At 43.0% G+C, this 14,063-nt stretch overlaps 1 protein-coding gene and 1 long non-coding RNA gene across 3 annotated transcripts; one reads left to right on the top strand and one right to left on the bottom strand.

Annotated features, from left to right (window-relative positions):
• LOC143127242 (uncharacterized) lies at window positions 1-2,296 on the top strand. Of its 2 annotated transcripts, none has more exons than XR_012987557.1 (3): window positions 1-183; window positions 626-975; window positions 1,329-2,296. It is a non-coding gene; the product is annotated as an uncharacterized LOC143127242 (long non-coding RNA). The 2 variants fall into 2 exon arrangements; XR_012987558.1 differs by having other exon boundaries at window positions 1-298.
• A 2,099-nt stretch (window positions 2,297-4,395) lies between these two features.
• cldn7a (claudin 7a) lies at window positions 4,396-9,269 on the bottom strand. Its single transcript, XM_076288585.1, has 4 exons — window positions 8,846-9,269; window positions 6,265-6,429; window positions 4,714-4,798; window positions 4,396-4,563 (listed from the first exon to the last, which is right to left on the bottom strand). Exons 1-4 carry the CDS (start codon window positions 9,066-9,068, stop codon window positions 4,401-4,403), a joined length of 636 nt encoding a protein of 211 aa, XP_076144700.1. The 5' UTR covers window positions 9,069-9,269; the 3' UTR covers window positions 4,396-4,400.
• Window positions 9,270-14,063: the final 4,794 nt, after the last annotated feature.

Raw genomic sequence — 14,063 nt, 5'->3', positions numbered from 1 at the left:
CGCACTTCGAGGAGGAAAGCCCCGAACGTCAAGTGCGTTGTATCGTGAGCTACAACAGCTACAAGAAACACTTCCGACAAGCGAGGCGTCATAATCGACACAAATATAAAAGTATCAGGCTTACAGTGTACGTGCTGATCAGTTAGGTTCATCTCGACGATTCACTGGTACTTTAACTCTCAGGTAGGAACAACAAATCGTATTTATACAACCCAGTAAGCTTGACGCGCAGGTGTAAACAGGCGGCTACGCTACGCTACCACCGCCGCCGTCTCTCTCGCTACCCTAGGCTACAAACGTAAGTTACTACTACGGAGCTAAGTTACTGTACAGTAGTTGTAAGCTCTAGCGTTAGCGTGTAGGCTACATATTGATAGAAGCTGTAAGCTAAAGCCTAAAAAACCTTGGTGACACATTATGCAGATGAAATAAATGAAAATAAATCGACTATGAAATAGGACTACCACTACAACTGTTATGTTAGTGGGAATGTATCCGTGCTAGCTAGTCAGTCAGCCAATAATATTTGGTATGGGTAGTGTTTACCTCAAGACCGTTTTATTAGGCCTATGTTCATTCACCTTACAATTACTGTGATATTTCTAACGGACTGCCTCTTCTTTAGGCTATAGGTTCACTTCACTCGTGAGTAGGATTCTGCTCAACGTCGAGGTAAAGTAGCCCAACTCCATTGCGGAAGTTAAAACTCCGAAGACTTCAAAACGGCGACTCAAAGAGTGAAGCCACCTTATCAAACTGATAGGCCTACAGAAAAAACGCACCTTGCAGCGGAGATGTACGGCATAGCAGGGATGCCCGATCTTCTGCCGCCGACAGGCTCTTATCAGCCAAGTGTCATTCTCTTGACCAACCAGCTGATCGGCCCCGCGGATCAGAATGCACTCCACCGCCATCCACCTCAGAGGATTGTACAGCGAGCTCCAAAACTGGGTCAGATCGGGCGTTCAAAGAGAGGTAGGAAACTTGATTTTAGAAGAGTTTGTCTGTGACCAGTGATGCAGCCAACTGGTTGCCTTAGCTGGGGCTGATAGACCAACTGGCCACCTTATCTGGGGGCTGATGTAGGCCTACCATCAGAACGAAATGCCTATTAAGTTTCCTATTCCAAATGTCTAGGTAGCCCTCGGAGACAGGACCAACTGTCTTTCCCTGTACACCTGTGACCAGTCCCAACAGCCATAGCATATATAATTTATATAATGTATTATGACAAGACATAATTATAGAAGATATATATATATATATATATATATATATTTTTTTTTTTATTAACGTCATGGTGAGACTAACCCTGATATTAATTGCAGTTGACCTGGGAGATGAAGACTTGGACATCATAACGAACAACAACAGACGATTCCCCGTCTCCATGGAGGTATCACCAGTTGCCTAAAAGTGAAAGACTGCCAATTCTTCCCAGTAGCCTTTGTCTTTTTTTTTTTTTTAAAAGGAGCCAAGCCTTGATCCTTGATCGTCGTTCATCTCACTCACATACTCCATGGTAAAGTAATTTGTCATTGTAAGGGTGTAAGACCATTCTGTTGCCACATTTCCACGGTATTCATGTAATTCACTTGAAATATAAACACTGGCTGTGACATGGAATGGCTTAAATCTGATTTTAGAAGAAAAAAAACAACATCTGGTATGGAGTGTCAGGGCTTTTTTCTTTCCTCTTCTTCTGCACTTTACAAAATACATAAAAAGCTAACTGTTAACCTCACTTTGTCAGACTTGCATACATAGAGGCTAGGAAGTACCACCTTTATCATTATTCTGTTATTCATTTGTCAAGTTGGATATTAATCTTTTGGAATTTTTCTTAACCTGTAAACTAGTGACTGGGAGGTTTAGTCTGGTAGATAATTATGGAAGATTCTTCCTTCATATCAGGTTTGTAAAGGTCACTTTATACGGGAAATTCTTTCAGTACAATTATGTTTTTATTTTTAAAATAGTGTTGTGCTTTCAAAGTAATTGTCTAGTGACATGATTTGTAGTGTATGTATGATATTCAGTGAGCATTTGGACCTTTTTCATGAATATTTGAAATATTTTTGCATGGAGCAATTAACATTTTTTTGTAAAGTGCAATTTTTGGAAATAAACTATGCATGACTGATAAAAGCACAATCCCATATGTGGCTTTTATTAAGGAATGTTTCTTCTGTCGATCATGGCAGATCACCAACCAACCATAACATTAAGAGACAAAACATTCAAATGTCATCCAATGGGATTAATGTAAAAATAAAAACAATGGATTGTTGTGTTATTCATCTAAGCTTGACATTGACACTGAAAAACAGGACATTGATGTGTTAAACAGTCAGTGAAACAAGAAAACAAGCAACACCCTACGGGAAGACAAAAACAGTCAGTTTAACAACAGGTTGTCATAAACAAAAGAAAACAACTGAAAATATTTAACCAAGGAAGTAACAGCAACTGTTGAACTAAAAAAAAAAAAACTAACAAAAAAAGGTTCCATCTTGCTCCCCTTCTGGTAGGTTCTAAGAGTAGATTCAGACAGCGTTTTTTCGCAGCTGCAGGCATCCGATTTACATTATAATCCTGTCGAGTAGACAGTGTTTTCAAAAAAGCCCGACCTCTTTTACAACACCATCGCATGTGTCTTTTTCTGCAACTCAGATCTTTTTTTAAGAAACAGTTGAGAAATGTTCTACAACTTCTAGTGTAAAAAAGCCCTACATCACACTGTTTTTTGACAGCTGACCAATCACAAGTGGATAACCGAGACCATGGCAGATTTTTTTTTTTTTTAAACGGTCTGCAAAACTTCTTGACAGAAAAAAAAAGCCAAGTCTGAACGTACCCTTAAACATTTTTTCTTTCTAAAAAGAAATGACCTTCCTAGTTGTATGCTTGTAGTGAAAGCACTGATGAACTTGGCTATGTACACCACATTTCACGAATAAGCTAAGGCACAAAAACACATCACTTAAAGGTCAGAGGGTAAAACTGCTTCTCAAAAATGAGTCAAAGTTCATATAGCCAGAAGCTAAAGCAAACCTGATGTACTGTCTTGGGTAGGCCAATTATTTACTGGTAGCCCAGCACAAGATATGCACAGTCACGCCCGGGTTCTAAATTTACAGGGTGTTTACGTAGGTTTGTAAAGTATTTCTGCTTAAGAGTCAACAGTATGCAAAAAAATACAAAAGTCAAAATCATAACAAAAAAACATGTGTGTCTTACAAAACTACAAAAAAAGTAGAGGTCTTAAAGTAAAATCAAGATTTTTTATTTGGGAAAAGGGCTAGCTCCTTGTAATAGATAAAACTGTTTGAAAATTGTGATGTCTGGAAAAATCACACATCTAATTAATATTTAAACCAACTGAGAGACAGGTTAATACAATGAAGGCTGTTAAGATGTCAGGAGATTAGTAGGATCTGCTGTGGTAAGGGAAGGGGAATGTTTGGGAAAATTCCTCGTCCAAACTGACTACGCTGTTCTGAGTAAATACAGGTGTTTCTCTCCTGGCCCTGGGTTTAGCAGTCAGGGATGAACAGACGTAGAGGTATCTAATTCCGACCAATGAAGACGACAAGTTAAAGGGCCAGTTAGGATAATCACCTGGCTGTATGTCATGTGTGTACGGGCCGAGGCAATATGCTTGGAGGACAAGAGACTTATTGATGGGTACGTCAGAGATGCTGATACTGACGGGGTACAGATGTCCTCCTTTGAGGCACAGTGTTGAGGTACATAGCTATACAGTAGATGGTGGGGAGCTCGCACACCTTGATAAATTATACTGCGGCTGCAGCTGTTTCGCAAGAATAATCTTCAAAACATTAAAAAAAATGAAAAGCGCAACACTGCTTACTTCACGTACAAGGTCGGTTTACGGGTGAACTGACGTTTCGGTCAGTCAGTCTGGTCAGTCAGTCTGACTGACCAAATATAAGTACATAGCTATGACATCAGTTACACTCAATTCCCTAAGGAATGTTTTTGTTGCCCAAAGTGAAGTCCCTTTGTTGCACCGACCTGAGAGTGTGCAGCTATAACACTGACAGCTGAATTTACACATCACATTCTAAATATTGCTCCTCATAATACTCTTTTTTACACATGGTCGTACTCTGAGAAAGACAGTGTATCAGATGTGATGTAACATATCAACTCTACCCTTGAGAATTCTTCAATAAGAGGGCAGAATGCATTTCCCCCCTTTGTTCTTGTGTCATCAGCACAAATATCTTAAAACAAGCTGAAGTAATTAAAAAAAGTAAAAAAAACAACAACAACTAATAGTCTCAGTCCATTGTGGCAGGTGAGGAGTGGAGAGACCTGCACCATCCCTTGCTGTTTTTCTCTCTCTTTTCTGTCCACCAGATGGCGTCTGTGGTTCAGACATACTCCTTGGCACTGCTGGGGGCTCTTGAGGCATTCTTGGGTGGGTATTTGGACATCTGTTTGCCACGAGGGCATGAGGCGGCCAGCATAGCCCCCCCAAGCACATCCAGGAAGGAGCCCCCCCACGCAATGAAGATGGCGGCCCCAAATTCGAACCTGCGGGAGACAGATTGAACAGAGTCAAGCTCTGTGACTGGAGGGGCTTAGAGGTGGCTTTTGTCAGTGTGGTCCAGCGTGGTGCCTGCGTGTCTGTAGTGTGGTGAGGCATGTGGGATTTACATTCAGGCAACCTGGCGGGGCACTTACTTGGTGTTGACTGGTGTGTAGGGGTTGTAGAAGGCACGGATGACGTTGTGGGCAAACCATGAGCAGGCCACGATTGCACAGAGGGCTGTTGGGGGAAACACACACACATTTAAACACACACACACACACACACACACACACACACACACACACACACATTTAAACACACAGACACACACACATGTGCACATACCGCACACACACACACACACACACACACACATACATGCATTCAAACACAGACACACACAAATGTGCACATACGTGCACACACACACACACATTCACACACAAACACATGCACAGAGTGAATGTAAGAGACAGAATAAAAGTCAAGCGAATGAGATTTATGTTCTAGCAAAGACAGAAGCTAGTGCTTCTCAGACTAAACACAAAGACATTCCGTTTTGCCACTTCTCTCTTTGATGGACTGAAGTGACATAATAACCATGAAAAGCGATCACACAAATCAGCCTCTTGGTGACCTCTACTCTAAAGACCCACAGTGGAGGTCATGGCAGGATCTAACAGTGCAGAGCGGCCTTTGGCAAAACCCTCAAACTCCCTCCCACACATCTACAGAACCTTACTACGCTGCCTGAAACAGATGAATGCTAGGCATCTGTCGAGCAGTGGAAACAAACAAAAAAAAACGCTCGGCCAGTCCCGCCAACTTCTCCACAGCTGCCAGCATTGTCTTGTGACCTGAACAACAAGCGTCACTCCAACTCAAAGTGAAGCGCTTTGATCCCCAGAAAGCGAACTTCTAAAACACACCACTACTGACTACTTAACACTCTGTGACGGTGATTGAAGCTGGACAGAGACTTCAGTCCACTGTACATGCAACCTCACACAGTCAAGGTCAAAGGTCAGACATAATTGTTCATTGCCATGATTTACATGCGCCCTGTTAGATTTTCACTCAAGTCTTCTGGCCGTTTCCCTTTTCTGAAGGGCCATAGGGTCAAAGACGATCTATGGTCTTTTGGGCCCCAACCGTCGACTTCAAGGCAGCGCTGCCTGGAAGGCGCTAGGGTTAGTCAAGAGTTATGGTTGGGGTTAAGGTTAGGGTTCGGTGCCTTTAAGTCGACGGTGGGGGCCCAAAAGACCATCAAGCGTCAAAGACATGCCTTTATCCATTTGGTCATACTTATGGTTGAAGTCATGCAAAAAACATGACTATATATAGGGGATTTACACACACTCACACACACTTTCCTTGACACAGACATTCACAAACACATACACACACACACACACACACAACTGCTAAGAGCACTATAATGCCTTCAGTGACAGCAATCACACAAACACATGCTCTCACACACACACACACACACACACAAATAGACAATTGCCTTCACACACACATATACACACACACACACACACACACACACACACTCATATACACACACACGCACACACAAACACACAAAAGCACTTTTCTTCTCACACACATACACACACAAATACACACTCACACAAAAGCACTTTCCTTCTCTCTCTCACACACACACACACACACACACACACACACACACATACCTCCTACGAGCAGTATGACGCCTCCTGTGACCGCTATGCGGGACTTGCGTGGCCTGTCGTCGGCTCCGCAGGTGGTGCACTTCATGCCTATGCTGGCCACACCCAGGCCTGCGATGGACACGATGATGCCCACTATCATCAACGCCCGCGTGGCCTGGAGGGCGTCTGAGACGGGGAAGGAGGGATGGATGAAGAGAGTGATGGATAAAGAGAGTGATGGCGAGAGGGATGAAGGGTGGGATTGATGGAGAGGCATAAGGAAAGATCAAGAGAGAAAGATGGACAGAAAGAAAGAAAAAAGAGTGTGTGTGAGAGAGAGAGATGGGTGTGAGAGGGATAAAAGGGGGTGGGTATAATTTGAGAGAGCAAAGGAGATAGGTATGTGAAAAATAATTAAAGATGGAAGGATAGAGTAGAAAAGAAGAGAGAGATATAGGAAAAGAATAAAAGAATGTTGTCAATTTTAAGCTGAAACTGTTTTACTGTCTCTGGAAACTACAGAGCATTATCAACCTGTTGCAATAGCATTCTATTTCAAACAGCTTTAACTACAGCAAACATTATACAAGTCTTTTCTCAGAACAATCAGTAGAGCACTATAAATTAGGCGCCCTTAACAAGCACGGCAATAAGCGGCTCTAACTACCCTTGAAGAGAGCTTTTTGATGGGATACTTTGTGTTTGTCTTTCCCAGAAATCACCCTCTTCTCTCCCTAAGGTGCCCCCCTCTCCCATCTGTTCCTGTTCTTCTGAGGGAGGAGGGAGGAGGAGGGAGCGGGGCAATTAAAAGTGTATGGGGTAATCTATCTACCCCCCCCCCCCTCCTCCTCCTCCCCACCCATAAAACTAGCAGGGCTTTATCCTCTATCCACCCAGAACCAGTTGGTGCCAGTATTTTTCTGCTTTTGTGGAACTGGCTTGTAGCTTGTACTGTATGTGTGTGTGTGTGTGTGTGTGTGTGTGTGTGTGTGTGTGTGTGTGTGTGTGTGTGAGTGTGTGTGTACATTAGGATATGTGTGTGCGCATCTCTGTGTACATACATGTGTGTGTGTGTGTGTGTGAGTGTGTGTGTGTGTACATTAGGATATGTGTGTGTGCATCTCTGTGTACATACATGTGTGTGTGTGTGTGTGTGTGTGTGTGTGTGTGTGTGTGTATGTATGTGAGTAATAGAGAGAGAGAGAGAGAGAGAGATAGTCTTTGTTTCTGTATGTGTGTGCTGGTGCATGTCTGTGTGTGTGTATGTGCATTTGCTTGTGTACATGTGTACTAGTGTATCTCTCTCTCTCTCTCTCTCTCTCTCTCTCTCTCTCTCTCCGTGTTGGTACATCTCTCTCGTTGTGTGTGTGTGTGTGTGTATGTATGTATGTATGTGTGGATGGATGTGTTGGTGAATCTCTCTCTCTCTCTCTCTATCCACATTTCTGAGTAGGAGGCATGAGGAGATATAGGAATGGGGTGGGGGAGAAATACTCGTCTCCGTTATGCATTCATTAAAGGACATCCGTTCAATAGAAAGCTCTTCAGCAAATAAAGAGTGGCAGGGGACGGGGGTCTATTTAGGGATCTTGGGGTACCCTCCTTCCCAGAATGCATTCCACCTGCTGCCAGGTGCGGTTTTAACCAGTCGAAACTGGCATAATCAAACTGAGCCATGTTCAACCTGCCAGCCACGGAATGTAAGAAACCGGTGGAGGGAAGTTAAGGCCCAGTCAGATTCTGTGACCCCCCCCCACCTTGTTTTCTACAGGACCACACAAAGGGAGGTGAGCACATTCTCTTACAGAACATTCTCATTCTGTTACCATGGTTTCTGGTAGGCTACTGCCTCCCTTTCCTTTGGGTACATAGGCTACGCTATAATGACTTGATGGCACGGGGGAGTGCCTGTTTATCAACCTCAAACTGGGTCCATATAAAAGAGGGGGGGGGGGGGTGTAGCCTAGAGAAGAGAGAGAGCGAGTCCGAGAGAGAGAAATCACTCCAAGAATCAGGAATGTAGGCTATAACACTTTTTCTGCATAAAAAACTTTTAGAATCTCAAGATAACTATTTTTGAAATGGAAATGACTGATAAGCCTAGGGTACTTGAATTAATGGGCGAATGAAATTTGTTTGTTTCCACAGTAACAACCGCGTTCAGTTCAGTCATTTGATCAGACAAGTAAAAAAAACAGCAAAAAAAAAAAACAATCAGAATGGCACAAGTCGGCGCGCCACCAACGCTTTGCGTGATAGCCATCTTCGTGTGAACCAATACAATGAGGTCATTGTGGTCTAACACAAAGCCAACAGTGAACGCTGGTAATTGATAAACAGACTGGGGGTGACACCTTCATCGGCACAGAGGCATTCATCAACATTGACATGCAGTTCTTCCTCTCTGCACAATGGAGGGATATGGACAGTAGGCAAATGGCACACTGTATTCAGGCGGAGATGTTAACAAAGTGATGCGAACGGGATCTCGTCACTGAAAAGTTTGCGCACACAGTTAACGTTATGACTTTCATAAATTACATAACCGCATAAATTGCATTCAAACTGTGACATAACCTATGGACTGATTACAACCACTTACTGTCCAGTTGCAGAATGGAGTCGTAGATTTTGCACTGAACCTGTCCGGTACTTTGGAAAGCGCACGACATCCACAGCCCTTCGTACATGGCCACCGCCGTAATGATGCTGTCTCCGACATACGCCGACATCTTCCACTGCGGGAGGACGGTGCCGATGATGAGTCCAATGATCCCCACCAGGGAGAGACCAAATCCTAAAAGCTGAATCCCTGCGTTTGCCATTGCTGGATGTGCACAAAGAAGCAACTGAGGTCTGGCTAACTATACACAGTGTTTCGGGACCCCTCTCTTCTCTCACCACAGGGTCCCCTAATCAACAGGTCCCTCTGTTCTTTGGGATTTGCGATCCACAATCACCCAAAGAGAGCTCAGTAATGAAGCGCAAAGTCCTAAAACAATCTCCAGCTGTTACTGTATGTGAGTGAGTCGGCTTTGACACGGCACTAACGGCAGTGTGTACTGTTGTACTATACCACTCGCCCCGCTTTACAAATAGCGCTCTGCGGTGGCGCACATCTACTTGAACGCGGATTGTAACCTTCGCCGGGGGTGTGGTGGAGGGAGGTGTGTTCATGATGCTCCGCTTTGCCGACCAAGCCAAGCACGCTGTGTTCCTATTCGTGTGTCACGTTGAGCCAGCGGTGGCTGCCTGCGTGTTTTCCAGGTTGACATTCGGTGTTTGAACAGATTTAGTACTTCTTAGATGGCTGAATATAAACACTGTTTATGTGTTGGCTATTTCTGTACTGTTGTACTTGTTTAAACAAGTGTAACAAGTGTAAAAAAAATGGTTTAAAAGCGTTTTAGTTTTAACACTGAAAAAGGCCATATATATTGGATGCTGAAGATGGCATCAATGTAAGGTGTCCATCACCAGGCATTTGATACCATTGTTTTTAGATCAAGTTTGTCTGTTTTTAGTAGATGCACTTATGCACTCCCCCTTTTCATCCTTCTCTTTATACTTCCCAGTTATTTCTCAAGCTAAAACTGCCAACAGCTCCTAACTCTGATTAGATAGATAGATAGATAGATAGATAGATACTTTATTGATCCCCAAGGGGACATTAAAGATTAGTTACAGACACATTCTGAGGAGCAATTCCAACTATCTTTAAAATATTTATTTAATTCCTTTAATTGATTTCTCAAACACAACTACACAAATTGTAAACAAAACAATATGTTAAGGCACTGGGTAGTCTATACTCAATTGATTCTTGACATATCATGACATCATTCTGTGCCTCTATACACAAGATGTGACCTCCTGCTCATGTGTTGATCATATTCTATGATAGGAATGCTTGACTGAGTGAGGCTACCAAGCTGAGTGCATGAGCAGCCATTTTACCTGATGTGTCAGTAGTCAGTGGACAAATTTTCGTTAAGTTGGACTATACGAATACTCACATTTGTGTGCTGATACAGAATACTGGTACAAGTACGTAAGACAATGTTTTATAACAGATTACTATAAAGTGCAGTGACTTTGAAGACAGAAAAAAATGACTAACCGGAGGCCATGTCCAACCACAAAATAAACCTAAAACTTAAAACTTATGTATATTTCTGTCATTTTGCCCTGCAGTGGTATCGATGTGGTATAGGAGAATTTTCATGAGTGTGAGTACAAGTGTATGAACACTTGTTCAGAGGGAAAGAAAATAGAAATGGAGCGTCTAACAAAAGTTTTGCTCAAAACATTGTGCTGCACAGCACTGTCACGTCACACCCAGTTAAGACATTCCAGTTGAAAACAAACTAATCAAACTGATTTTGTCACTAATGCTCGCTCGCATAGCATGCAGTTTGGACACAGTGTTACTGTAGGCACTACAATAACTGTAAATATAGTGGGCCACAGCCATTGGGTATTACACACAGAAATTACACACAGAAACACGCTCTCACTCTGGAGATCACTAAGAGAAATTGTGCTCTAACTTATCAACAATGAAAAGCCAACAAAGCAACATCTATGCAGTGTTTTCATCCATTTATATGCATGCTAACTTCACAACCCACCATCAGTAGGCCTGTAGATTGGTCTAGAAATGCACATTGCTGTCAATGCTTTTACTTTTCCCACCTGTACATTTACACTAATTAATTTAGCAGACACTTTTATCTAAAGCATAGATAGAAATGAGGAATAACAATCAAGCTACAGCGCAGAGGAAACCTTAGTATAGGCATTACTGCATCAGTCAATACTGTTCCTAGAGGATACATTACAAGTACTAGTCAAAATGTAGTAGAGGAGACTGAGGTAGAAAGTGGAGTAGAGTAGGTTGTAAGTGCGTGTTAGGTCATTAGAAGTTAGTGATACATATGAAAAGTTTGGTTCCAAAACACTATATTTCCATTTTTTAAAAACATTAAAACGTCTTGTCATTTAATTGTGTATTTCAGGTAATGCAGATTCTTTTACGCCTTTACTTTTTTTTTTTTAATCCAGCACCTATTTTTTGGATGTGCGCACGTTACTTTTGTTTGTATTGCAGGTAATATCAATAAAATTGCAGTTGTGTTGTTTTGCTTGAGTAAAGATAAATCAAACAACAATATCCAACTACAATTCTACTGAACTTGAAATTGAAAATGTAAAAAAGTGATTTATGAAAATTCATTAAAATGGAGGATATAGCGTTTTGGAACCAAACTCTTCATATACATGTGTACATTTCACATACCATGGTTTTTCAGACGACTGTAGATACACCCTAATGGTTTACCCCCCTACAGGCCTAGTGACCCACATAAGTACAGTGATATATAGATTAACCCGTGATGTATAGACCGGACCTGGACAGTGCTGTGGTTTATGCCTTCATCCTTTGAGGCCCGGTCTGAAAGGCTGCTTTAACACTGCACACAGGAGACATAAAACCTTCATTCAGCAAGCGTCTTAGCAACCAGAACTCAAATGATGCCATGCCATCACGTGAGAAAGACTTAGTGTTTCATGTACCCTACTGTATGTTGTAGCCATCACGTGAGAAAGTGTTTCATATAAATTACAGTAGGTTGTACCCTTCACGTGTGAAAAACTTTGTGTTTCTTGCATATTTTTAGTCTGTAGCTTTGTGGTGCCCCAGTGAGTTTTTTTTATTGGTTAAGTGGTCCTTGGTCTGAAAACGTTTGAGAAAAACTGGTCTAGAACTCAATCTTTGTCATCTTTGTTTAAAACACCATTCTAATCATCATCACTATTAGTATATGAGAACCAGCATTATATTCCTCATCATTCTAGCAATTCCAAGAACATCAAAACCATTACATAACATTATCACCATCCCCATCTTCATCATTATCTTTATCACATTTATCACCTCGTTCTTCATCATAACCATCATTTCCTTTCCTGTTTCTCACCACCAGCCAAATCCGTGTCTCCTGCAGGGTGGACCATTAAGACATCACCATTACTATTATTAGAGCCACCAACCTCTCATCTAGTCATTACCATTATCATCGTCATCTTTATCAGCAGCAGCATCATCGTTGTCACCATCATCACCATCATCTTTATCATCATTAGAATGACCTTCCGAAACATCATCATAATCATTACTATCACCTTTCTAATTATTATCACCACCACCAGCATCATCATCATCATCATCACCACCATCGTCATCGCCATAAACATTATAATCACCATCCTCTTCCTCAGTCCCATGGACTCATGGGCATTGGTACCAGCATGGCATCAGTCATGTCTTTGCACTTCATCAAGTGACCTCCCCACTTCCTCCTCCTGCTGCAGCAGCGGTGCTGGAACAAGAGGGGCGCACGGCAGCTTAACAAAGAGCAGCATTATTCTCCCCAGCTAACCCGGCGCCACTGATCCAATGGTCTCACACTGGGGAGGAAGGGGAAACAATATCCACACAACCAACGTGGGGAAGCGCTAATCAGAACAGGAACTCACCTTCCTCACTAAGAGCTAAGTCAGCCCAGCAGCACTTGATAACTATGATTAGATAGCATTAACCAGAAAGGACAGTAGGGGTGTATATATTTTTTTAGCATCTCAGGCCCATTTGTTCACATTATGTCCCATAATGCCCCCCCCCCCCACACACACACCTTCCTCTACCCTCCTTCCACCCCTCGACTCCCTTACTCAAAGAAACAGCCAGGCCAAGGCTGGACGCATAGGCTTAGGGCGGGAGCAACAAAGCAGCCATTGTCCAAGAGTCACTGCTATGCTTGAAGCTCCAGAGACAAGCAAGGAGGTGCAGTGGAGGAGGAAAAGGAGGAGAGAGGGAGAGGAGGAGGAAGAGGGGAGAGGAGGAGGAGAGAGGGAGAGGAGGAGGAGGGGGAGAAGGAGGAAGAGGGGAGAGGAGGAGGAGAGAGTAAGAGGAGAAGGAGGAAGAGGGGAGAGGAGGAGGAGAGAGGGAGAGGAGAAGAAGGAGTGTGTGTTTGTGTGTGAAAGTGTCTTTGTGTGTGGGGGGGGGGGGGATTGCTGGTGGTGGTGGGAGGTTTATGGAATATTTCACCTTCCCAGTTCTAAAGTGAATTAAAATGTGCTTGCACTGTGTGACAAGTGCATCTAGAATCATACTCCTGTCAACTACTGTATGGGTCACTACTGTATGGGTCAACTACTGTATGGGTCAACTAATGTATGGGTCAACTACTGTATGGGTATGGGAGGAGATGAGAAAGAGAAAAGAGGAGAAAATGAGAAGAGCAGAGAAGAAGAGAAAGAGAAAAGCTGATAGAGAGCGATGATAGGAAAGCAGAGACGAGGAGATGAGAAAAAAAGACATACAAGAAAGGACAGGAGAAGATAGGAGAAAGAAGGGAACAAAGGAGCATGAACGAGAGAAGACAAGTGGAATAGAGGAGAGGAATTGTGGCATGGTGGAGAGGAAGACGTGAGTCCTCCTCAGCAAAGCCTCTGATTTACTGTAAACCCCCTCAATTGCATGTACTGAACTCATAGGCTTGGCACACACACACACACACACACAGGACAGTGGCACACACACAAACACACACACACACACAGACAGGACAGTGGCACACAGACACACAGACACACACACACACAAACACACACACACACACACACACACACACACACACACACACACACACACACACACACACACACACAGGACAGTGGCACACACACAGCAGCTAGCAGCACACATTTGTTCCAACTTACAAGATTTATCTCGACCTGCTCTTGCCATGTTCCGA

Source organism: Alosa pseudoharengus, unplaced genomic scaffold, assembly GCF_046254945.1.
Source record: "Alosa pseudoharengus isolate Yale_2024_CS ecotype anadromous, Long Island Sound unplaced genomic scaffold, YU_APseudo_1.1 YU_APseudo_1.1_scf_17, whole genome shotgun sequence".
NCBI lineage: Eukaryota > Metazoa > Chordata > Actinopteri > Clupeiformes > Clupeidae > Alosa > Alosa pseudoharengus.
This window is presented reverse-complemented; position numbering and strand designations above follow the sequence as displayed.

Bases quoted from the DNA above. Each gene is read 5' to 3' on its own strand.
- cldn7a (XM_076288585.1), bottom strand. From the start codon at position 9,068: ATGGCAAACGCAGGGATTCAGCTTTTAGGATTTGGTCTCTCCCTGGTG. The intron at 4,799-6,264 runs GTATGTGTGTGT...TTCCCCCAACAG, and splicing joins CGTCATACTGCTCGTAGGAG to CCCTCTGTGCAATCGTGGCC. The intron at 4,564-4,713 runs GTAAGTGCCCCG...TGTCTCCCGCAG, and splicing joins TACACACCAGTCAACACCAA to GTTCGAATTTGGGGCCGCCA.